Source organism: Diplodia corticola (genome assembly GCF_001883845.1).
Source record: "Diplodia corticola strain CBS 112549 chromosome Unknown scaffold49, whole genome shotgun sequence".
In the NCBI taxonomy this organism is placed as follows: Eukaryota; Fungi; Ascomycota; class Dothideomycetes; order Botryosphaeriales; family Botryosphaeriaceae; genus Diplodia; species Diplodia corticola.
In genome coordinates this window covers 126,370-149,693 of record NW_017971528.1, presented here as the reverse complement: position 1 = coordinate 149,693, position 23,324 = coordinate 126,370, and the positions used below count along the sequence as shown (strand labels likewise).

Sequence of the window (23,324 nt, the reverse complement as noted above, 5' to 3'; positions counted from 1 at the left end):
CCGATGATCGAGAGATAGGTTGCACGGAGGTCGCTAAAACAGTCGCTCGGCGAATCATGGGACTCAGCAGGGGGAGTTATTGACGAATCTCAGCTCGCTTCAAACCGTTTGAACTTTAACTGACAATGACATGCTACCACTCACTCTTACAAACAGACTTCATGCCAACGCTCCACGGACACCCTGGCACTCCTCCAAACCCCCCCAAGCAAAGCTCGCTCACCTCCTCTTATCGAACCCGACGCCCTTCCCCACCGGACAATCCCCCACATTATCCTGCCACGCCACCCGCGCATACTCGGGCAAATACATATTACTCGTAAAACTCTCATCCATATACGCCGCCGCATCGCCGGCATCATAACCGCCACCAGCCTCATTCAACGCGGCGATGACGTAGTCCTCGATGAAGTCGAGGTAGACGACGTCGACCGTGTCGGGGGCGGAGCCGTCGGCGGGGAAGGAGGCGTTGGCCTGCACGTCGATGGGCAGGTCGTAGGCGGGGATGGGCGAGTGAAGCGTGTCGTCGCCGTCGGTGCCGAAGTCGTCCGAGGTGGCGTAGCCCGGGGTGGTGGTGGTGACTTCCTGGCGGCGCAGCAGGCGGCCGCCGCGGAAGGCGCGGGCGTGGAGCGGGGAATGCGACAGCGGCGGGTCGATGCAGGCGTCGGCGTCGGGGAGGGAGGGCGCGAGCGGGGTGAAGGCGAGGTCGGCGTGGGTGAGGGAGCGGCGCAGCTTCTTCTTCTGGTAGGGTCCGGCGTTCATGATGTCGAGGACCTGCGAGGCGGATTCCCACGGCACGTCGGGGATGAAGCGGATGGTGTTGGTGAAGGGGGAGACGATGAAGGAGTCGTCGTAGGTGAAGGGGCCCTGGACGAGGTCGAAGCGCACGCTGCCCGTGTTGATGAAGATGATGCGCGGCACGTCTGCGCGCGACTGGTTGACGAGGACGGTGGCGATGGCTTCTTTGAGGAGGGTGTAGATGTTGCCGGGGTCGCCGAAGGGCTTGCAGTCGATGCACCAGGTCTGCGGCGCGCAGCCGATGACGCTGCTCAGGTTGAGCTGCTCGCGCGCGCCCGTGATGGTGGCGGTGACGGCCTTGCCGTGCTGCGTGTCGAACGGCTTGCTCTGGCTGCCGACGGCGTGGTAGCCAAAGGTCCAGCGGTTCCAGTCCAGGTAGCGCCGCGAGTAGCGCAGGGCCGAGGGGGTGTCGGACGTCGGGAGCGTGCTGTTGGCGGCAGTCCCGTTCACCGACACGGCGGGCCTCGTGGGCGCGGGGAGGCCCTCGGGCTGCTTGGCGGCGTAGGTGCTGTTTCCCTGTCCCTCGATGCCGGTGATGGACAGCCAGCCCAGCGTCTCGCAGTAGCGGCCGGACTCGAGGCCGGTGGCCTTGTTGTCGTAGACGGCGAAGTCGCGGATGTGGGTGTGGCCGCCGAAGATCTGGATGGGCAGGTCGGGGCGGGCGGTGCGGATGGCACTGTAGACGGTGCCCATGGTGCTGGTGGAGTCGGTGGGGCGAGCGGCGTTGTGGCCAAGCAGGATGAACATGTCGACACCCTCGTGGTTCACGGCGTCTTGGAACCAGGCCTCCTGGACAAGGTCGGCAGCCTTGATGACTTTGGAGACGTTGGAGTTGCCGGTGAAGTCGAACAGGACGCCAAAGGCCATGATGCGGAGGCCTTGCTCGGTGGTGAAGTAGCGGTACTGGCTGCCGATGTACTCGTAGGCGCCGGTCGACGGGTTGATGATCTGGACGTTGGAGGTGACATAGCGGTCGCCGTAGACCTTGGCGAACTGGTTGAAGTGCTCATAGGCAATCTCGGTGACGTAGAGCTCGTGGTTGCCGATGGCCAGCAGGTCGTAGTCGATGTTCTCCCAGATGGGGTTCGAGATCAGCCCGTTCGGATCCGTGGCATCCGAGAGGCCAGCGCCGTCGTGCAAGTCCTGGGCTGGTTAACCATCGAAGCACAGCGGGGCGGCGTGTGAGCTTACGCCGGTGTCGATGAGCAGCAGATCGACGCCGAGCTCCCGGGCCTGGGCCTTCATGGCGGTGGTGAAGGAGACGTAGTCGCCCCAGTCGGCGCCGTAGTTCTGCTCCTTCAGGTGGCCCTCCAGCCAGCCGTGGGTGTCGGTGGTGTGCAGGAAGTTGAGCTGGCCCCATTCGAGCGGGGCGCGCGGGCCGCTGGTGGCATTGCTGGACTCGGGCTGCATGCGCTTGACCTTGCGGGTGAGGACGACGTCGTCCTGCGGCCCGTAGCAGCTGTGGCCGTCGTCGGCGCAGGCCAGCGCAGTGCCGGCGAGCGACGCGACGGCGAGGGTCGCGGCGAAACGCATGGCAGCGGCGAGAGGCTGGGGGAGAGGAGGGGAGGGGCTGAGGAACTGGGATCGGCGCCGTCCATGATTTTATTTGGTCTGCCCGTCAGGGTTGCAGACAGGCAGGCCGGCATCCGCAGCGATAGCCTTACCCCACGTGCGGTCAGCGGGCGGGTCCGGCGGAATTTGACCTGCTTATCGCGGCCTAGCTCGTTTGCTTCGCTCCAACAGATCGCCCGTGCCTGCATACGGTCCCGGCCCTAGCGACACATCAGGTTCCGTTGGCCCCATCTTATCGCTGCCGTTCAGCCTCTTCCCCTCCAACGTGCGTCCTATCACCGCACATGTGCCTGCATTCTGGCAATCTCCGCCGTGGCCGGGGTGCTACATGACGGAACCGATGTCGCTTGACGCGTTTGCGGCGCAGCACATCTTCTCCCCGAGGCGAGTTCCGAGACGAGTCAGGCCCAAACTTAGAAGATGCGATATCATGCCGTCTGAATCATTACTTTCCACTATTTTGTCAGCCCTCTCAGTCATTTGCATTGTACATCCTTGGCGGCAATCCGAAGACCCGAGGAATGGAGGAGCCCTGACGCTCTCGATGCTGGCTAAAGTCGGACGAGGAGGAGGTGCGGTGGCGACGGAGCCCATCGTCCCTTTGGTTGAGAGTAACCCGTGCGTGGTGTTGCCTTTCCGGTAAGTCAGAGCTGGGGATTCGAAGAAAGGAAAGAGATCACTGGTACCAGAAGAAGGCCTCTGAGTATTTTCTTTCATGTTGAAGTAGGACAAGGTATCAAAATGCGCACGTAGGCGAACACACAGCAGCTGTAGCCTGGCCAGGGGTCATGAACAGAATCGGATATTACGAGCGGGTTAACAATAAAAAGCGTATACAAGAAATAGTCGTCTCCCCACAGCCCAAAATGAAGTAAACAGGAAGAAAAGGGGTGGGTATCCAAAAGTCATGAAGTCATAATCCGAAGACCAAGTGACCCTCCCTGCCAAACCAACACCAAGAATGCAGGCTGAAGAAGCGACGACCTCTTCTCACCCGAAAAAAAAACAATAATTACGAAGCTCACATGGGGAGAAACAAAAGTATTAATACCCGGTCGCTTCTCTCTTCGCGTTTTCGACCGAGGGGCCAAACTCAAACTCCGAGTCCTGTCTGTCGTGGTTCGTGCACGGACTGAACTTGAGCGGCAAAAACCAATCGATAACGCTCTCGCCCATGACGCTCTTCAGATTCTTGAGCTTGCCGACATCCCACGGGTTGTCGCCAGGCCGAGTCATCAGGATCGCGTAGAGAGCACCCGGTGCGCCGGGATACGTAGTCGTCCGGAAGGGGTACTGCTCATCATTTCTGCGGTTGCACCACGAGGGCGTGATGAGGATGGAGAGGTGGTACGTTGCGTTCGCGCGGTTGAGGGCTTCCACGGTGGTAAAATTGTGAAGCGTCATGAAGAGCGTGTTGCCGAAGATGCCAACGGCGAAGAGTGTGAAGAGGCCAGTGAATGCGAGCAGCGCTATCATGTGATTGTCGAGGTCTCGACCCTCATGCTTGTCCCGAGCCACAAGGATGCCGTTTGTGATGAGAAGGAAAGATCCGAGGAGGGAGGCGTAAAAAGTAAACTGGATGAAGAACTTCATCGACGTCTCCGAGACAATACCGCCAACCCTGTTCAAACGTCAGATTCCCAAACCAACGTCCTCAAGCATAAACTCGTGCAAAGGAGACACTCACCAGGGACAAAAGTGGTCCATCCTCCGCACACACCTCCCCAAATCGCTGCAATGATGCGTGCGATCCGGCTTCCAATTGCTGCACTTGTCACACCACAGCGGCAACCCATCATAATCGCACACAAACACCTCCCTCGGCACAAACTTCTCCAACCGCTTCAGCTTCTCCTCATACTGCCTCTCCGCCCACGTCCTCCCCTCCTCATCCTCAAACACGCCGCCGCCGTCCCCAACCCCATCCCCACCTCCCCACTCCCCCCGCCGCTGCCGTTGTCCACCACCATCCCTCCTACCTTTCCTCCCCCTGCCTTTCCTCCTCCTCCCCCCCTCATCCGCGCTCCCCCTCCCCAACGGCACCAACCCCGGATCGACCTTCAGCGTCGCGATGATGCGCACGTACGCCACCGCCGTCGCCGCCAACAAGACGCAATGCAGCACCACGACGGCGACGCCGGCGCCGCGTTCCCCCCGCCGCAGCATCAGCCGATCGACCGCCAGCTTCGCCACCAGCACGTACGTCGCCCAGCTGACGACCGCGACGATCATCAGCGGGACGGTCGTTGCCGACCAGCGCGCGATGGATTGTTGGGTGGGCCGGCTGGGGGGGAGGGATGAGGCGGCGGCGGCGGTGGGGGCGGTGTCGTGGTCGTCGGAGGGGGGTGGGTGGGACGGCATGGTGGTTTTTTTGTGGGGGGGTGGTTTGGGAGAGGCGGTGGATGCGGATGTCGGTGATGATGGTGATGTTGTTGTTGTTGCTGCGGGTACTGTTCTCTCCTGGCGGGCCGGGGTGGAAGGATAGGGTGTTGGTTCGAGAATTGAGCGCGTCGCCGCCGCCGTTGTGGCGTGTGAGAGGGTAAGAATGGCCGGGCGAGGTTGGGCGGTTTGGTTGAGGGAGAGGGCGGGCGGCGGTGTCGAGAGAGAGAGAGAACGGCAGGATTTCGTGCGGAGGGCGGCACGGACCGTGGGAAGGCTCCCTAATTGTTGGACATAATAAGAAGAAGCGGTGGTGGAAGTTGGGCTTAGCGTGTCGATAGTCCACCCGCTGAAGCGAGTGATGGGCTCTCGGGCGGCGGCACGGCGGGTACGTGCGCGCTGCACAACAGGCTCGAGATGGGAGACGGCGACGTGAGAAAGGCTGGAGGCCCGGGCCGGGGGGTTGGGGGGGGGAAGAGCAGCTGCGGGGAGGAGAGGAGGCAGGAGGTAGGTGATGATGACAGCAAGTCGGAGGTTGGCGCGACGGCCGCACGCCTGGCTGTTCCTGCTTCGGACTCGGGGAGGCGGGTGCTGGCCTCGATGGGCCGAGAGGGAAGAGGGACAGGGTGGACCCTGGCTCGCCGCGCGCAATTGACCCGGCGCCTTGGCGGTGGTCGGTGGTCCGACTGACGATCGCCGCCCGCGCGCCTCCGCCAGTGAAAGCTATCGTGAATTTCAACCGCTGAGCAAACCTCCCGCGACGCGCCATTGCCCCGCGCACCCATCCGCAGCCATGCCGTCGTCATGTAAAGACATCCGTACGTCTCCTCCCAGCTTCCCTCCCCACAGCCTCCTCCCCCCCGCCACGGACCGCCTTTTCGACCATCCAGCCGCCGTGGCGCCCCAGGTTTCCAGAAAACAGACGGCTGACCATTGGCCGCTCCACCACACAGGCGCTGCGCTGGCCGAATGCCTCCAGAACAGCGACTGCATCATGGTGCAACGCCACTCGCCGTCGGACTGCCTGCGGCCGCCGCTCTCGGACGCGCTGCCGACGCGCTGCCAGCAGCTCAAAAAGGGCTACGGCGAGTGCAAGCGCGGCATGGTCGACATGCGCAAGCGCTTCCGCGGCAACAAGCCCGTCGGCGTCATGTCCAGCGCCGAGCTCGACCTGCCCGACACCGGCTCCGGCGGCAAGGCGGGCGGCGAGAAGAAGGGCGGCCAGCTCTACGCCGGCAAGCCGCTGTACGACGTCTTGAAGGGCACGGACGGGGACGAGGATAGGAAGGGTGGCGGCGACGAGAAATAATGAGGGATGTGGCGGGACAGTCGGGCTGTGGGAGAAGGAGGGCTTGGGATCGAGGGCCGAGGCAGCTGCGTACGTACGGCAAGCCGCTGGGCCGCGGGCAGATCCGACAACTCGGCCTTGGGGACGCAGGCCAAGAAAAGGCTTGTTCGAGCATTGCGGCCGCGCGGCCACGCGTCGTGGTGCGGATTTGGCAATTTTTGGCATGTTGGTGTTGCACGAGGCTGCACTGTTGACGAAGACATGGGGGATTGGCGTTTGGACAGGAAGAACGGGCAACACCTCCTCATTTTCGCCCCGTCGGACGGATGAGTGTAAAAAGGGGACTTGTGATAGATATTTCTGCCTGTGAACGGGCATTGAAAACGGCACTGGGAATTCTTCGTGGCTGGCAGCGCCCCGGTATTCGGGGCGAGAAAGTTCAGCTGGCTGTATATAGCTGTAGCTCTACTCAGAACCCTCGTATGGTGTATTTTCGCATCTGCTGAGCGCCCGCTCTGCCTCATTTGGCCCAAACATTGCCAAGAGCGGATCATGCCTGAAGCATGCCGCCACTCGCGGCCCCGTTGGCGGGCTGATGGTGGCAGAAGGGCAGGAGTGGCTGGTGCGGGTGATGGTCTGACAGTTGCAGCGCCCAAGGCCGGGAGAAGCCGGCGTGCCAGGCCTTCATTGGCCGCCCTTCTCTTCATGAGACTTATATGGAAGACGAGTTATGCGGCTTTGAAAGATCCTTGAGGACCTGACCTTCTACATGGGGTATGATCGTCGAAAGTCTGCCTTGATCCGGATGGCGCTGGTGGTGGACACACGTGGGCAGTTCCCCGCTCAGTATCATTTTCCAGCTGTGAGGATTTTCCTTTCTTTTTCCCTCTGTAACCGTTTAATCGGATAACGAACCGGTGAGACGCGAGATATATTTCGTCACAGGCGCAAGGTAAGCCTACCAGCACGCGGTCAAAGCGCGCGGCTACGGGCAAGATGACCGCCACCTTCGCTCAGCCTTGCGCTGCGCTCTGAGACATTTGTTTTCTAGAAGACTGCCTAAAAATATGAGGCTGATTGTGGACTTGGCGAAACAAGAGGTGGGAAACGTGGTTCACGGCCGTCTGCAATTGTCTCAGATCTCATCTAGTTAGACACAGCCACCCGCATCCTTCGAAGGATTTGGAGAAATGATCACAGACTGGAGTCTTGCGCGCTATTATTGAGTCAACCTGAGCTGTGGCTGTCTGCTGGTTGCACAAAGGGTCACATTCCGAGACCCGCGGCATGCAAGCAGCTGCTTCCACACTATGGAACGGTGCCTCACGTAAGAAGAATGGTCAAAGTTGAAGTGTTTGGAAGCATGATTCTAGAGAGATTTGTAGACTGCGAGAAACGCCTTATCTATGCCATGATACAGAAACAAACAAAAACCTCGAACATCTTCCAAGATGGCTACAAATGGAAAAACTCATCCGAGGTACACGACGGGGATATTTATATGCTGGGTGCTGGGAAAATCAAAGCAAACAAAAGCAGAACCAACAAGTCCAAGTGCAATGCAGAAGCTAAACAAGACTGGGGACAAAGGAATGGTCAAAACGATATGGACAGTGCCCATATCTTTATCTTGCTACTCAGCGTCAGCCCAGCAAAGTACCAGCATATTTAGTCCGGCTTACCTACAACATCTGGGCCGCAATGGTGGCACAGAGAGTTGGTGGAGCTTTACTCTTTATTGCAGTAGTAGCATTGTACGTGGTGGCAATGGATGCACGCGGCGTAAATTTCCTTGTTGTAGGGGCCAGAGCCACAACCGCAGCAAAACCAAGTCGCTTCACCATCAGCAGCAGGAGCTGTGAACGGGGCACGGTCGTTCAAAGTATGGAAATCGAAAACCTGCTGGCTGACTGGAGGCGGGATACGGGAATTGGGAGAAGTGAGATCGGTCGTGGATGAGTTCGGACTGACACCGCTGACGCCATAGAACGACGACGGTGTGTTGGTGGAGGCTTTTGGTGTGGAGCTTGTCAGCACTTGTCCCGTAGATTGTGACAAAGAGAAAGTCGAAGAAGTAGTAGAAGAAAATTGGCCGTCAATGAAAGCCGGTCTGCAATGATCAGAGCCGAATTGGTGTCCACATTGGATGCAGGCCGCGTAGAGCCGACATGTCATTGGTTCGAATCCGCATTGGCAACAATAGTAAGCATTAGGCGTAAGGAAATTTATGTTACCTGGAATCGAAGGCGTAGACGGCTCAAAGGCGGGAGCGGAAACGGAGTGATCGTTGCACATCTTGAAGTGTGTGCCCTGAAGGGCTCCAGTCAGTGAGAGACAGTGAAGTGAACTTGGTGCCACTCATACTGTGGGAGTGTCCAGTGATATTCAGGGAGTATTGTGAGTGATTTGGTCAAGATAGTGACTTTGAGAAGTCCGATTTTGTCTTTCTGTGGGGGTTTGATGGTGAGGATGTGGTGGAGGGAGCTGTGATGAACGAAGCCAGAAGGCATATATAGATGCACCATTACTTTGGGGCTGTGACTGAACACAGAACATTCAACTCTGCCGTGCTGCGGTCGGGTGGGCCGAGAGCGCAAGAACGCCCTCGCCCCATACCGCCGTTGTGAGTCGTTTGGGGGCATCCCAGACCGCCCCGGGAGACGATGAGTGCCCCCTCAATGCTAGCATCGGCGACGTCCGAGCCACTCCCATCATCCGCAGGTGTGAAGAACACAGGAGCCTTCCGAAAGGGGTATGCGAGAGAGGCGGTGGGTAATCTATTCACCGGCGGCCAGGGAAGGCAGCAACCCCCGTCGGGCACCAAGGGCGTACACCAGAAGTCCTGAGGAACATTTTAGGCGACAAAGAATATCCTCGGAGTGGCTGGGCAGTCAAGACAAGGCGGAAGAAAAGAACGGGGGGCCGAGGCCGTCTGGGCAACCCATGGTGGTAGCAAGGGGCCCATGGAAGGGGCCATGTGGTTGGGTGGCATCAGAAGAGAAATAGCCAGTGGGGTCTTTGTATCAAAGACGGTGGAAGGTGCAAAGAAAAGGCGGGACTGGCTGACGTGCATGAGGCCACACCAAGTGGCGGAGTGGATTACCTCTTGGTAGGCAGCTTCAAAGATTGACGAGCTATACAGAGACGAAACAAATGGCCCGGGCGGAGGCTGGGGCAGACAGGCCAGGAAAGCTCCGCCGCACACAGAATGATAGCTGGGAATGTCTCGACGTTGAACTCTTCTACTATAACCGTTTACGGACGGGGTGAATCGCGTGAATTGCGTGCAAAGCCGACACTAGGCACTTCGTTAATCTGAAACGGATGCAAGCTCCGAGAGTTGTTAGGTGCTTCTTTGCAGCCTAAGCTAGAGAAAGAGCCGCAAAGGCTGACCAGTGAGATCGATCAGGTAGTAAAAGATTGGACAGCGGGAATGAAGTGCATCATCGTATTGAACAGAAGTGTGACTGTGATGGAACTAGCCCTCTATAGAACAATGACACATCATACGGTACACTTGGATCTAAGAAGACACTACACATCAGAAGGGAGAAGAACAACGACCCCGGACGATACAGATCAACGCAACAAGGGAGGCAGAGCAGGGTGCGTTTCAGAAGGTCCTCACCGGCAGAAGCGCTGCAGGAGCCTTGCGTCAACTTGTGATAGACGCGGCTTAGCCTTGCCGTTTGTGGGTGGGATCCAGCGACCCTTGAGCCGCTTCGGGGCGGCCTCGCGAAGAGCCTCATCCGTGACTGAGGCAAGCGCACCAAAGCCTTGACACCTCATGAAGAGCTATGTTTCGCACAGCCACTCCTGCTTTTTAAGCACCAGCCAGTGAAGAGGTGCACTGCCTGGCTTGAGCATCGTACAGTGAAGCGGTCGTTGGCCGAGAGACGAAGATCAGGGAGGCCTCGACGAAAGCCGCCACCCCCTGCTGCCTGGTATGACGGTGTGACGGGCGGCAGGCATAGAGACCGAGGGTCGAAAGAGCGAGCGCCAATGGCGGGCTGGAAAGATGTGGGCCTCTCAAAGGGCTCAGAAGATCGGAGGAAGAACGAGAGGGTAATCATGCGGTTCATGCGCGTAGGCAGAAATGCGCTAATGCGTAATCGCACGAGAGCACGGATGGGGTCTCTGTGATTGGGTGGTGGATGTCAACATCGAAGGTCTACACCTCCTGGTCGATGAGGAGGTTCGGTGTCCTCGAGCTCTTTATAACTGCAGAGGTTCAGCCTTCTAGGAGTCTCAACCGGCTTCACACCATATCTCTCCACGATCGGGGGAGAAAGAAGATGGGCGTGAAACATTGGATCCCAGTCCCCAGCCGGGACAGCGGACAGGGCGTCTGGATCGCTTGGGCGGTTTGAATCGCAGAATTGCTGGCCAATTGAGTGCGGCGAGTAAGAACAGAGAGTCAGGAGGGGTGGGAAGGCTGAGGCTCTTGGAGCAGAGCTAGAACGAGAAGACCACCGGTGGGGGCCGGTCAACAAGGCCTTGGGGCACGAATGAGGCAGCAGCGGCCAAGGACGAGAGAACAGGCAGCAGGGCACGAGCACGGGGAGCCGGCGTGGTAATGAGAAGTCGAAGCAGAGGCAGCGGCAGCTTACAGAGATGCGGCTGAGAATCATTGACGTGGCCTGGGGCACCCCCACCCATCATGGCACACTGCTTCCCCACCCTCCAGCCGAGAGCACCGCGCCAGGCCTCACGCCCACGGCATTCCCAAAGCAGCCCAGACTGCAGCCTTTCGATAGTGGCGTGCGTCTCAAGAGCAGCAAGAGCAGCCTTGTGCGCGACGACCGGCGTCTCCTTGCGTCTCCTTGTGTCGTGCGGCTTGCGGCCAGAGTGAGCACGGGGTCACGACTGAAGCAGGGCTGCCGAAGATGCAACCGTCGGGGCCGAGCGAGCGGCCATGGTGCGCTCTTGGTCCTGGCAGCCAGCAGTCAACACCCGGAGACGACTGCGATGGTGTTGCACGGCTTGGGCGGCGGGGACACAGAGGTGAGGTGTGAGGTCTGAGTCGGGGCGGGTGCCGGGGCCACGGACGGGCAGCGCAGCGCAGGGAAGGAGCTTCGCCAGCTCTGAGCTCCGCCTTTCACATGCCCAGCGGCGCAACAAATGACGTTTCCCAACGCGCTCCCGCCCTCCTCGTTCAACAATATGCCGCGTCCGTCGACTCTCGACTCTCATCGTCGTCAGCGATACCTAGCCAGCCCTCATCTCCAAGCGCGCCGCGCTATCGGGTTACGCCATCGCAAGTACGCGACGATGGCCGGTGCCTCCTGATCTCATTTCCGCAAGCCCACGTCCACCACGCATCTCCTGTGCCACCCACACCTGCAGCACCCCATCGGCCGCGACTCGTGCGCCCTCCGATACCCTCCCCGCAGCCATGCCTCAGGTTCCCTTCATTGGCCGACTGCACCCGCTGCAGTACGTCTATCTGCTCGGCAGCTTCGTCCTTATCGCCCTCGAGGCTTTCATCCGGATCATCACCCTCGCCCTTCCCGGCCCCATCATCCACCTCTGCTACCGCGCCTCGCGCAAGTCCTTCAACTACCTGTCGTCCCCGCAAGGACGCCGCTCGCGCAACAAGAAGAAGGGTCTGGTCACCTCCATCGCCCAGGCCGCCGATTTCGTCGAGCTCGCCGAACTCTTTGGGTACTACGCCGAGGAACACATTGTCCAGACCGGAGATGGATATCTGCTGGGTCTGCACAGGCTGGCCTACAGGCGGGGCGAGGAGGACCAGAGGGTGAACCACGGCCCGGACAGCATCCAGAAGCGCGTCGTCTACCTGCATCATGGCTTGATGATGAACAGCGAGGTCTGGCTGTGCCTTACCGAGAAGGAGAGGTGTCTCCCCTTCATGCTTGTTGAGCGCGGCTACGACGTCTGGCTTGGAAACAACAGAGGCAACAAATACTCGAAGAAATCGACCCGAGATGCTCCCACCGACAATCGCTTCTGGAACTTCTCCATGGACCAATTCGCTTTCCACGACATCCCCGATTCTATCGATTACATCCTGTCCACCACTGACCAGCAATCGCTCTCCTACGTCGGTTTCTCGCAGGGAACTGCCCAAGCCTTCGCTGCTCTGTCCATTCACCCGATGCTGAACGAAAAGGTCAACGTCTTTGTCGCTCTTGCGCCCGCCATGTCTCCCAAGGGCATGAGCAGTGGCATTGTCGACACGCTTGTCAAGTCGTCCCCCGACGTTCTCTTCCTAGCCTTCGGAAGGCGGGCTATCCTCACCAGCACCACCATGTGGCAGAGCATTCTGTACCCGCCCATTTTCGTACGCCTGATCGACGGGTCGCTCTCGTTTCTGTTCGGCTGGTCGGCGAAGAACATCTCGCCCCACCAGAAGCTCGCCGCGTATCCGCATCTCTACTCGTTCTCCAGCGTCAAGACGGTTGTGCACTGGTTCCAGATCATTCGGAACGGCACTTTCCAGATGTACGATGATGAAATGCAGGCCCCGATGAGGATCTCAAACGACGCAAAATACTACAAGGTGGCCAAGTTCCCCACTCGGAATATCAAGACGCCTATTGTTCTCGTCTATGGCGGTAGCGACAGCTTGGTCGATGTCAACATCATGCTCAAGGAACTGCCGAAGCACACGGTGGCCGAGGAAATTCCTCATTACGAGCATCTCGACTTTCTGTGGGCTAACAACGTAGAGGAACTTGTCTTCCCGCACGTCTACGCCGCTCTCGATAAATACGCCGGCCCTGGTAGCAGTCCGAACAACGGTCCCTTCAAACCCCTCACGCCGTCTAACACCGTCCAGATGCTTCCAACGGCCTCCTTCTCCGATGATGACGAGAGCCCCCGGTCCACACGCAAAATCTCCGAAAACGTGCCGCCTGCGCACTCGCCAACCCCAGCTGGCGGCACCAAAACATCACCGTACCTCGAATCTCGCAAGCATCAGCCTTCGACGCTCGGTTCCCCCGTCCATCTCCGAAACTCTGGAAGCTCGTTCCGACCGCAGCGCGTCGCGTCGGCTCCCATCGGCGGCTCACTCGAACGCAGGGCACCCTCTGAAGAAGGCTCATACCGCGAGTCGCATCTTTCGCAAAAGTCCAACGCGTCGCGTCCGGAAGGGTGGTGGAGTTCCGATGAGGTCGGTGGGACAGATTCCAGTCCGCCACCCCCCGCGCATAGCCCAGGCCGTGCGAGTTTCAGCAGCCTGATAAGCCAAGGGAAAACCGAGACGAAGTTTGGCTCGAAAGGAATTACGCTCGGTGCGGGAAAAGCGGTAGGAGGTCTGGTCAGCGGGAGCGGGACAGGGACAGTCGGCATCACCGGAGGAGAGCCAAAGGCAAAGAAGAAGGGAAGCAAGAAGCAAAAGTAGAGAAGGGGCCCCGATCGCAAGATGAAAAAACAGCGGAGGAGAACGTGACAGACCAGGCCTCCGATAATCGAACCACGGACATGCGGGATTCCGGAAGAGAACTTCCTCACGAGCTAGAAGAAGAGACGAAGGGAAAAGGCGTCGCTCAAGGAGTCGAGAGCTTTTGGATTTGAGTACTGGTTATTTGCGTGTGTTGACCTGCAGCCTTCAATTGTGCAATGAAGGCTGCCTGAACATGTCTGGCTACATCTATGCATCTTTTGCTATACGTTCATTGTAATATATTCAAGCAACAAATAATTCTCGCGGCATAACCAGGACATGGACAACCACGGTACAAAGAAACGGCCGTCGCCGGCTTACATTTGAACTGTCATCTTACTACAAGGTATCGCGTCACTCCTTCTTTTCTCTAGAAAGCTTCTTTAGAGTAGTGAGATATTCTTTTGATGGAGAGAGGATGTTTGCCGTCTGTTGATTACTAAGCGGAGCGCAGCGCTCTCGGCGATAGCTTGAGCTCCGGCAAGACAGGGAACGCGAACGACGCTTACACGACCGACTGCTTTGAAATCGGCCGTCGACCCACTCAATCCACTGGATAGTCTGATGCGGGGTGAGCCGACACATGGCGACTGAGCTCCTGCCTAAGCAATCAGAAGCCTTTGATCCCGCCGACGTCACGGATGTCCTTTATGGCGCTCCAATCAAGCAGCTACAGCTGACACCCTCACGCTTTTCCCACCCATAAAGCTTGCATTCTCCTCTCACATCGCCGAAGATGTTTTCTCGCACAATTCCCCGCCTTCTCCACGCATCTCGGCCTGTCCTCCATCCAGCAATCATACCGCCGATAATCATGTCTCGTCCATCCGGTCTCATCGCCAACAAGGGCATCGAACTGCTCACGTTCGGAACGCCCAACGGCCACAAAGCGAGCATAATCCTGGAGGAGCTGAAGGAGAAGTATGGGCTGGAGTACACGGTGCAGAGCATCAATATCATGGAGAACATCCAGAAGGAGCCGTGGTTCACCAAGCTCGGTCCCAACGGACGTATCCCCGTGATTGTGGATCACGACAACGACAGCTTCCCTGTGCAAGAAGGCGCTGGTAGGTCACCAGCAATTGGCTCCGCGTTGCTTTGCTGCGGGGCATCGTGATGTTTCAGGGAAGAGCATTGCTGATCGATCGCGAATCCCACAGCGATCCTGGCATATCTGACACGCCACTACGACCCCGAACATGAGTTCTCGTTTGCGGATCCCAAGGATCTATCACGCGCCGAGCAATGGGTGGCATGGCAGGTAAGCAGCCACTCTCTTCTCCAGTCTCCCCCCCACCTACCCAGCAAATGCAACGCGTCTCAAACGGCCCATCTAACACGCATGCAGCACGGCGGACTCGGCCCCATGCAGGGCCAGGCCAACCACTTCTACCGGCTGGCCAAAGAACGCATCCCGTACGCGACGCAGCGCTACGTGGGCGAGACGGAGCGCCTCTACGGCATCCTCGACGCGCGCCTCGCCGACCGCGACTACCTCGTCGGCCCCGGGCGCGGCAGGTACAGCATCGCCGACATCGCCAACTTCAGCTGGGTCAACTTCAGCGCGCTGCTCGGCATCGACCTCGCGGCGCAGTTCCCCAACCTGCACCGGTGGTGGGAGCGCATCGACGCGCGCCCGGCGGTGCGCAGGGGCGTCGACGTGCCGGCCGAGAGCTCCATGACCAACAGGGGGTACGCGAAGAAGCTGGAGACGGACGCCGAGTTCAGGCAGAAGGCGGACGAGTTCGCGGAGCTGGGCAGGAAGGCGAAGGAGCAGTACGGGTACAAATACAGCTCTCCGTGAGTGAGCGAGCGATGAAGCGCGCGGGCGCGCCTAGGTGCGGGCTATGAATAGCAATGCATGCATGTCTCGAATACATGTCCACTTCGGAAGTCGGCAGCGGAGTGTGGTCTTTTTCGCCCGAGTGCTGGCCATCAGTTGCGCGCGCGCGGTGGTGGTACGGCGAGGCGCTGGGAAAGGGAGTCGGGCGCTTACGTGCTCAGGGTACCTACGCGCGTTGAGCCGCAGATGCTCCCCCGCGCGATGGCAGAGGGGCTCAGAGCCAATGGTGCAGGCGAAACGCGATGGACCCGCAACGAGTGGCCGCTCGAAGGCGATGAAACAAAGTGCGCGGAGGGAGGGGCGTGCGGGAGACAAGGGCGCGGGTCGCTGGGCGAGGGCTGGTGGCCAATGGTTTGCGACGGGCGATCTTGACTGAAGCTGCAGGGACGCGGCGCTAGGCCATGACGTGTGGGCGCTGCCAGCGTCTCGCCCACATCCACCTCACGATTCCACGCCCGCCAGTCTCAGGAATGCGAGCGCCGCCTGGCATGTGCTAGCTGTGTACATACTATAAGAGCTGGCCTCTTTGCCCGCCCACCCTCTGCCTCTCCAGTCCCGCCGCCCAACTCTCCTTCGCTCCAGATTCCACCCAAACGTAGCCGCAGCTCCGATCCGTGATCGCTGTTGCTTCAATCCCATTGACTGGGTTGTTTCCTTGTTTCCGCCACCCGCCTTCTTTATCCACCAATAATTTCTAAACCGAGGAGCTTGCTTGGTCTTTGTCTCGAGTCAAGACCACAAACCCTTTGTGCCTGATCTTTGTCCGACTGCGACAACTATAAGGCCACCACCACCCACCCGCCAACTCTTGGCCGTCTGACACAGCATTTTGGGACACGACACAACCCAACACCACACACACATTCGTGTAAGTCACCAAGTTCCACACGCAAGCGCATAAAGAACCCCCCCATCCCCAGCACAGTCCCCAGTTCGCAGGATCGAACAAAAAAAAAAGCCGTCATCAGACGCGCGCACACTCGAGCAGACCCAAAAAGACACACCCAAGCACACCAGAAGCCCACCCATTCGCCATGCTAACAGCCCTCAAGCTCGCCCGCGAAGCCCCCACCATCTACACCAACCACAAAACCCACCAAGCCCACAAACACACCCACCGGCCCCACCAACACCACCACAACGCACCCACCCCCATCTCCCCCACCGGCGGCTTCTCCAACCACATCAACAACAAAAACAACAACCGCGCCACCATGCTCACCCTCAACCAACTCTCCACCTACTCCCACCACGGCGGCCTGCCCGGCCTCCTCGCCCGCGTCCTCCTCCGCTTCCTCCAATTCGTCCTCGCCCTCACCGTGTGCGGTCTCTACGGCGTCGACCTCGACGCCGCGCGCCAGGCCCACGCCTACGCCGACTCCAAATGGGTCTACGCCGAGGTGGTGGCCGGGCTGGCCGCATTGACCACCCTCGCCTACCTGCTGCCCATGGTGAAGAGCTTGTTCTTCTTCGCGTGGGACTGGGTGCTGTTTGTCTTGTGGGTGGCGCTGTTTGGCGTTTTTGGAAGGATGTACATCGGGGAGGAGGTCGAGTATGATGGCGGTGTCAGGCGGATGAAGCATGCGGTTTGGGTGGATTTGGCGTGTATGGTGTTGTGGTTTGTGACGGCGGTGTATGGGACTGTTATGTGGTGGATTAATAGGGGTGGGGTGAGGGTGTTGGGTAAGAGTGAGGTTTAGAGGGGAGTTGGAGGGGAGGACGACGATGATGATGATGATGATGACGATGATGATGACGGTTTGGGCTGCTGGTTCGGCTTTTGGTTACTGCTGTCATGTCATGAATTATTGCATGAGCGATGAGAGCGAGAGATGTGGATGGCTTTGGGCGGTTCTAGCACTGTTATATCATTTTTCCCCCGATGGGGCTGTCTCCTTGTTCTGTACCATCATCTTTGTCTACATGACACCATATACCAGTTTCTGTTTGGCGTCACCTGGTCCTGAACGTAAGAGTTTGCCCTGTTGTACCTGCTTCTGTTGTTACTTCCTCTTGCAATATGAAGAATCTCTCGAGTTTAAGAATAAGAGATTGGAAAGCGAGCAATGTTGATGTTCTTGGAGAGAGGAGCATTTGTCTATATTTGGATTGGTACTTTCTGCAAGTATGGCTAATGCAAACTCCCTGAATAGACACTCGAAACCGTCTTCCCGAGGCGGCCAATAACAAGGAAGTTGCCTTAATCGCTAGAGAAAGCACGTGTGACGAATAGGCCACCCCACCCAGCTGTTGGCCAAGCCTTTTGTTCTCTAAAATCCGCTTCTGCAAACAGACCTTAGTCTCAACAGCTCTTTCCCTCACCAGTCTCAATTTGAACAACCGATGAACCTCCGTCTTCCTCTTCTTCGGACTCCACCACAAGCTGCTCAGCGATCGATTTCCTATCAAGCTTTTCCCCCGCGCAAGTTCACGCATTAGCATCGAGTCCTCCTCACGAGCGACGGCATGAAAAAGGGGGGGGGACAGAAAGAAAGAAAGAAAGAAACAAAAAAAAAAGAAGAAAAAACTCACCCACCCCACACACGCCAACCACGCCGCGACCCCCACCGCCACCGCAACCATGGCCCACCCGCCCCTCCGCCAATACGGCGCCTCATCCGCCGGATACATGACGACGCCCCACCACGTATACAACGCGCTCTGCACGGCATTCATCCAAAACAGCATCACCCCCCTCGCGGCCTCATCCCCCGTCCGCTTCATGATGACGTTGGCCCACCCGAACACGAGCGGGTTGACCATGTAGCTCGTGCCGGCTATGTAAAACCCCGCGAACGCCGCGGCGGCGGGTAGGGAGCGCGCGAGCAGCAGCGCCGTGGCGAGGAGCTGCAGGGCGCAGGCGGCGAGGCCGACGGGGACGCGCCGGTTCGTGGCGTCGGTGTAGGCGGCGGAGAGGATGGGGGAGACGATGGCGACGGCTTGGATGCCGAGCGGGTAGAGGGTGCGTTGGGAGGTGGTGTAGTGCGCTGGGGAGGCTTTGAGGTAGAGGAGGAAGAGGGATTGGACCGTGTAGGCTTCGAGGGCGCCGGCGAGGAGGGAGAAGGTGCCGAGGATGTAGCTGTGTGTGGGGGTGGTGGTGGCTGTTAGCTGCGGGATGGTTTTGGTGGAGGGGGGGTTTTTTTTTTCTCTCCTTTTTTTCTTTGAGAGGGAGGGAAGACGCACAAGTGGGGTTGGCCGAGGACGCGTTTGAGGAGCGAGAGCGGGGAGATGTCGTGCGCGTCTTTGCGCTTGGGTGGGAGGCGCGATATGGCCAGCTGGAGTTCGGAGTCTTTGAAGCCGAAGAGACGCGCTTTGGTGTTCTCTGGTATATCGGGGAAACAGAGGAGACCTGCGATGGCGACGGGGAGAGTGATGATTCCGTCTTTGGGCGGTATCAGCATCTATGCAGAGACGAATGGGGGGAATGGTTCTCAGGACCTTCACCTACCAATGAGGAAAACCCACTTCCACCCAGGTAGCCCGGCATAGCCATCCATGGTCTTATGAACTGCAGTCATCATCGCACCGGCAAACATACTTCCAGCCTGTCCTACAGAAGTGAAGATGGCAGTTCGTTTGGCAATTTCAAGCGGTTTACTGTATTGCCAGTCACAGCGTCAGTTCTTTCACGGCAGTGATAGATAGGCTTCCATCAGGGGATCGGAGCCGCGGAGGAAGTACTCACTACCAAGACCCCATAACGTACATGGTCCCGCAGTACGTGCTCGCCTCGGCCATGCCCTGGAAGAACCGAACAACGCACATCTGCTCATACGTCTTGCAGGCAGCGGTACACATCGTCAGGCCTGCCCAGAGTGCCATCATCGACGGCAGCCAAATCTGTGGCTGAATCTTCTGGATGACAATGCCATGTGGGATCTGAGCGATGACATAGCTGGTGATAACTATAAGCATGCTAAATTTCCAATGCGTGCGTTATAAGAGACGTACCCGGCTGTCATCACCGAGAGAAGGACGTTGTATTGCGCTCCATGGAGACCGATGTCCTCTTTAAGACCCGCGACCTGTTTGACCAGTGAGTACTGATGGGTGATGCTCCAAAAAAAAAAAAAACCGGTAGACGTACGTAGGCATTTGCAAAGGCAGCGCGATCTTGCATTCCCGTATTAGCTCCTTTTCGGTCATTTGGACAGCTGATCTTGCCGTACCGAGATAATTGAAGAAGTAGCTCAAGCAACAGTAGGCCTTGTCCGCACGTCAGTCTATACTCTTCCCGATCATCGACTGTTGGACCCTACAAGAACAAACAAATCTGTCCAGCGTTGTCAGCCAATGACATTCTATGCGCAAGTTTGACCGTGACCAACCAAGTTTCCGAACCAATCGTCTTTCCTCTTTGGACTTCGCAACGTCTCCGAGGCACATCACTGCCAATCAATCAGTCTCTAAACCAGGTAAAAATTCTTTCAAATCACTACCTTTCACCTTGTAACTCCACGATTTTTCTGCCATTGGTGCTACTACGGGCTATTAATCCAAAGACTCGAGTAATCCGTACGAACGCAAAATTGGAGTGGGCACAGCAATAGCGGAAGCAGAGGTCGGCCTTTTAGCTTTTAAACCTGTTGAAAGTCGACAGCGACGGTAAGTAGATGAAGCAGCCCGAGTTAATCCAAAAGGGGTTTAGCGCGTACATACTGGGAGTGCCGCGCATATGATATCCTCTGTTCATAGTCACCCCTCGAGGGTCTATCCATTGAGTTTAGTTTAAATAGAACTGTGTACCATGATGGCTATACACGAGCGAGAGTGGAGTTCTCTTCGGTGTCCGCTTCGCCGCATGACTCCGGCTTCAGTGATTGGTCTGATTCTCGGCCATAGTGCTGCTCGTAGCGGAATACTTGCATGGCATTCTTGGCGTCAAGGCACGGCGTCGCAAATTTGCGGCTTCCGTCTTTGCCGGGGCTTTTCCGTCGTTTAGATGCTTTTCGTTGTGTGAGCAAGTTATCCCCTTGATCATGGCTTGATATTCACGACAAAGTTTCGCTTTAGAAAGTCTCTCACGCTAGTCCACACAGAGCTAAGCGTGACTGAGCGAAGCTACAGGTCGGCCCATCAAACTCTTTTCCCGAGATTTGGATAATCTGATAAGATAACCGATGGAGTTTATTGAACATCGATTCAACATCGATATAAACCAATCAGGGTTGGTTAGCTCGGGTTAGGGTTAGGAGGGTCCGAGTTAGCCTTGAGAATCTAATTGGAATCGTATTCGAATGAGTTTGAATTTGAATCGGTGTTGATTACCCCCTCAGTTATTTTTATCACATTACCGGTGGACTGATGACCTGCATCCACCGACTGAGCCACTCTCGGGCCATTGTCGTGAATCTAGTCAACGGGATTAATCACCTCTTGTCTTCTCCATACAGGCAATGGATGTGCTCCAATGCCCTGAATATTATTCACCTGTCCTGGACGCCATAGCCAGTTATGCCAAAACTCTAGAGCTTCGACTGATACTCGATCGCGGCCGGGTGACGGACGCTTCCTGGCTTTAGCTTGCTGAAGTCCTGCACGTCCTCCTCGACATTCGGGTAAGGTCCCATAGGAGTGATGGCCTTCGGATTGATGTTGTAGTGGCTCTTGGTGTACTGCGGACAAAGTCTTGATTAGTAAATGCAGTGGAGAAATCCTGTCACGAAAGAAGTGCTTGTTCATCTTCGCAAGTCTCCGAGGGAGCAGCTTACGTTCTCCTTGATGTGCTTGAAGTCTGTCGATTCCTTGAAGCCTTTGACGTTCCAATACAGATTCTTCAGCCAGTTGTTCAAGACGGGATAGTCGTGGCGGATGGTGCCCAAGTTGCACTTGAAGTGCTGCACGTAGACCGTGTCGAATCGGACGACGGTCGCATACGCCCGCAGGTCCAGCTCCGTCAGCTCTTTGCCAAGGATGTATGGTCCGCCGTTCTTGTGCACAATCCCCTCGAGCTTATTCAGAGCGGCGAAAACGGCAGGAAGATTCTTCTCGTACACGTCCTGTTCCAGAGCGAAGCCGGCTTTGTACACGCCCGTGTTCAGATCTCTCTGCATCCACTCGGATATGGTGTCAATCTCGGAGCGAAGATGTGAAGGGTAGAGGTCAATCTCGGCAAGGTCGGGCGAGATCAGATGGTTGAAAGCTGTAGGAAGCCATCGAAGAAGCTCTGCGCTCTCCTGCAGGATGCTGCTGTCAGCCCCGCTCTACTCGAGCCGCGACCACCGAAGCCCTACATTGTTGACAGCCGTCTGCGTCTTGGTATCCCAGAGCAGCGGCACACTGTATCTCCCCTTGTATTCCTTGTCCGTGCGGAAATACACCTCGTGCAGGTATTCACTCCCGAAGAGTTTGTCGACAGTCGCGTTCGGGTACTCGTTGTCCGTTTTGGGGAACCTCCAGCCCGGCCAGCCCTTCTCGTCACCCTTCGGGTACGGCTTCACGATGGAGATATCAATCACGTCTGTCAGGCCTTTCAGGTGGCGGACAAGGTTCGCGCGGTGGGCGAAGGGGCAGAAAAGGCCTTTACAGAGTACAGTCAGTGGAGGCGCGGCGCAAATCAGCGGAGGATGTTATCCGCACTGCGGGCTCACCAATGTAGAGGTGGTACCGTCCTTTCTCGGGCGGGAACTGGCTGTCTGGCGCGATGACTCCATGCCAGCCATCATCTGTTCCTGGCTTGTGAATGGCGTTGTCGCTCATGGTGGTAGCTCCGATAAAGGTACGTGTAGCAGCCGGGGTGTTGTTTCGGCGGAGAGCCTTGATGAGATGAGTGCGGAAGAGCATCAATGGCAAGGAGACAGGCTATCAGTATCTAGGCAGCAGCACCTGCCCCAACTGCTTATTGATTGTGCAACGATAAGCAGCGCACAAGCTGCGGGGAACGAACGCATCGCGCCTGCCCCACTAGAGCTTCCGCGGAACCCATTCCGCGATTGCATCATTGCTCGCCTCGCTGAACAACACATTCTCCGCTCCATCAACCGTCGCTTCGCTTCATTAACATCACACCTTCAGAGAAGCTCCAGAAACTCTATGCCCCCGAAAGAGCGACAACGCCGGACCGCGATCCGATAACATTATTGCGATCGATCATCACCGTTGGCGCGGAAAGATGGACCGGGCCAATAGTGCGCCTCTTGGCCAGCCCCAGAAACGGGACCATGAATATATACAAGGTTTTCTTGCTCCTGCCGCTCTTCCAGGAAGCTAAGCAGTGAGATGACTGGCAGATTCTATGCACAGATCAACCTACTCCCTCCAGCGCTGAAGCATGGCTGGACACGGTTCTCAGGAAATCAAGATTTCGGGCCATGTCTTGTTGGGGCACCTTCGGTCCTGATATCCACCTAGTTACGTGGCGCCTTTATACAACTTGTTCGACTACCGTCCGCCGTGTGTCCACCGAGCCGTCCACATCAAAGATCCACTACGACAACATCTGCAGCCGCAGTGAAGCATCTTTAGACTTCCCCCCTGCATGCAATCTAGCATCCGTCCCTGGATTGGGCCAAAGCTAGACAGCCGGGTTCCGCATCTCCGCACGGGAAGCCTAAAGACAAGCATGAAAATTAGGCCACCTAGACAAATGCCAATGTGCTGAATTGTTCGACTGAGTTTCCAAGCCGCAGGCTGGCACCATGGCTAAACGGGACCTATGCTGTCTTCAGACTACGGCGGCAACATCAGACGAGTGGCGTCCGGCACAACCCTGCCATGCAAGGTTTCATCTCTGACGGAAGGGAATCCGGATAACTCATGTCGATTTAGCGCTGCCCACCAACGCAGCCATCCCGCGCAGACCAGACTCCACGCGCACTTCCCCCATTGGCTGATACCCGCAGGGCCAAGAAGTGACGAACCTACATGGAAATTTGATGGCCAACGCATCCAGTGAGACAGTGGGCTTGGGTGGTCTATCGCAGCGTTGCTAGGCGTGTGTGAAGAAAACGCCTCACGGATAGATCCGAGTCGTGATGAAGTAGCTGAAAGCCAATCGGACTGATGCGGCAGAGCTGCCGCCCGTTGCGCGTGCA

At 57.5% G+C, this 23,324-nt stretch overlaps 8 protein-coding genes across 8 annotated transcripts; 4 read left to right on the top strand and 4 right to left on the bottom strand.

Moving 5' to 3' along the window:
* Positions 1-219: 219 nt before the first annotated feature.
* BKCO1_4900043 (calcineurin-like phosphoesterase) lies at positions 220-2,331 on the bottom strand (the record flags this gene model as incomplete). The annotated part of the gene is made up of 2 exons (XM_020276557.1): positions 220-1,941; positions 1,990-2,331. The coding sequence occupies 2 exons, from the start codon at positions 2,329-2,331 to the stop codon at positions 220-222; spliced, it is 2,064 nt and encodes a 687-aa protein (XP_020127600.1).
* A 1,083-nt stretch (positions 2,332-3,414) lies between these two features.
* BKCO1_4900042 (palmitoyltransferase pfa5) lies at positions 3,415-4,731 on the bottom strand (the record flags this gene model as incomplete). The annotated part of the gene is made up of 2 exons (XM_020276556.1): positions 3,415-3,991; positions 4,058-4,731. The coding sequence occupies 2 exons, from the start codon at positions 4,729-4,731 to the stop codon at positions 3,415-3,417; spliced, it is 1,251 nt and encodes a 416-aa protein (XP_020127599.1).
* Positions 4,732-5,743: 1,012 nt separating this feature from the next.
* On the top strand, positions 5,744-6,058 carry BKCO1_4900041 (cytochrome c oxidase assembly protein; the record flags this gene model as incomplete). Its single annotated transcript, XM_020276555.1, has 1 exon — positions 5,744-6,058. One exon carries the CDS (start codon positions 5,744-5,746, stop codon positions 6,056-6,058), a length of 315 nt encoding a protein of 104 aa, XP_020127598.1.
* A 5,374-nt stretch (positions 6,059-11,432) lies between these two features.
* BKCO1_4900040 (lysosomal acid lipase cholesteryl ester hydrolase) lies at positions 11,433-13,406 on the top strand (the record flags this gene model as incomplete). The annotated part of the gene is made up of 1 exon (XM_020276554.1): positions 11,433-13,406. One exon carries the CDS (start codon positions 11,433-11,435, stop codon positions 13,404-13,406), a length of 1,974 nt encoding a protein of 657 aa, XP_020127597.1.
* Positions 13,407-14,262: 856 nt separating this feature from the next.
* BKCO1_4900039 (glutathione s-transferase ii) lies at positions 14,263-15,252 on the top strand (the record flags this gene model as incomplete). Its single annotated transcript, XM_020276552.1, has 3 exons — positions 14,263-14,515; positions 14,609-14,709; positions 14,797-15,252. 3 exons carry the CDS (start codon positions 14,263-14,265, stop codon positions 15,250-15,252), a joined length of 810 nt encoding a protein of 269 aa, XP_020127628.1.
* A 1,073-nt stretch (positions 15,253-16,325) lies between these two features.
* On the top strand, positions 16,326-16,991 carry BKCO1_4900038 (uncharacterized protein; the record flags this gene model as incomplete). The annotated part of the gene is made up of 1 exon (XM_020276551.1): positions 16,326-16,991. One exon carries the CDS (start codon positions 16,326-16,328, stop codon positions 16,989-16,991), a length of 666 nt encoding a protein of 221 aa, XP_020127614.1.
* Positions 16,992-17,593: 602 nt separating this feature from the next.
* BKCO1_4900037 (pantothenate transporter liz1) lies at positions 17,594-19,411 on the bottom strand (the record flags this gene model as incomplete). Its single annotated transcript, XM_020276550.1, has 7 exons — positions 17,594-17,674; positions 17,824-18,370; positions 18,475-18,673; positions 18,740-18,888; positions 18,977-19,186; positions 19,243-19,316; positions 19,379-19,411. The coding sequence occupies 7 exons, from the start codon at positions 19,409-19,411 to the stop codon at positions 17,594-17,596; spliced, it is 1,293 nt and encodes a 430-aa protein (XP_020127618.1).
* Positions 19,412-20,756: 1,345 nt separating this feature from the next.
* On the bottom strand, positions 20,757-22,074 carry BKCO1_4900036 (glutathione s-transferase; the record flags this gene model as incomplete). The annotated part of the gene is made up of 4 exons (XM_020276549.1): positions 20,757-20,906; positions 21,003-21,467; positions 21,525-21,811; positions 21,882-22,074. The coding sequence occupies 4 exons, from the start codon at positions 22,072-22,074 to the stop codon at positions 20,757-20,759; spliced, it is 1,095 nt and encodes a 364-aa protein (XP_020127631.1).
* Between the last annotated feature and the right edge of the window lie 1,250 nt (positions 22,075-23,324).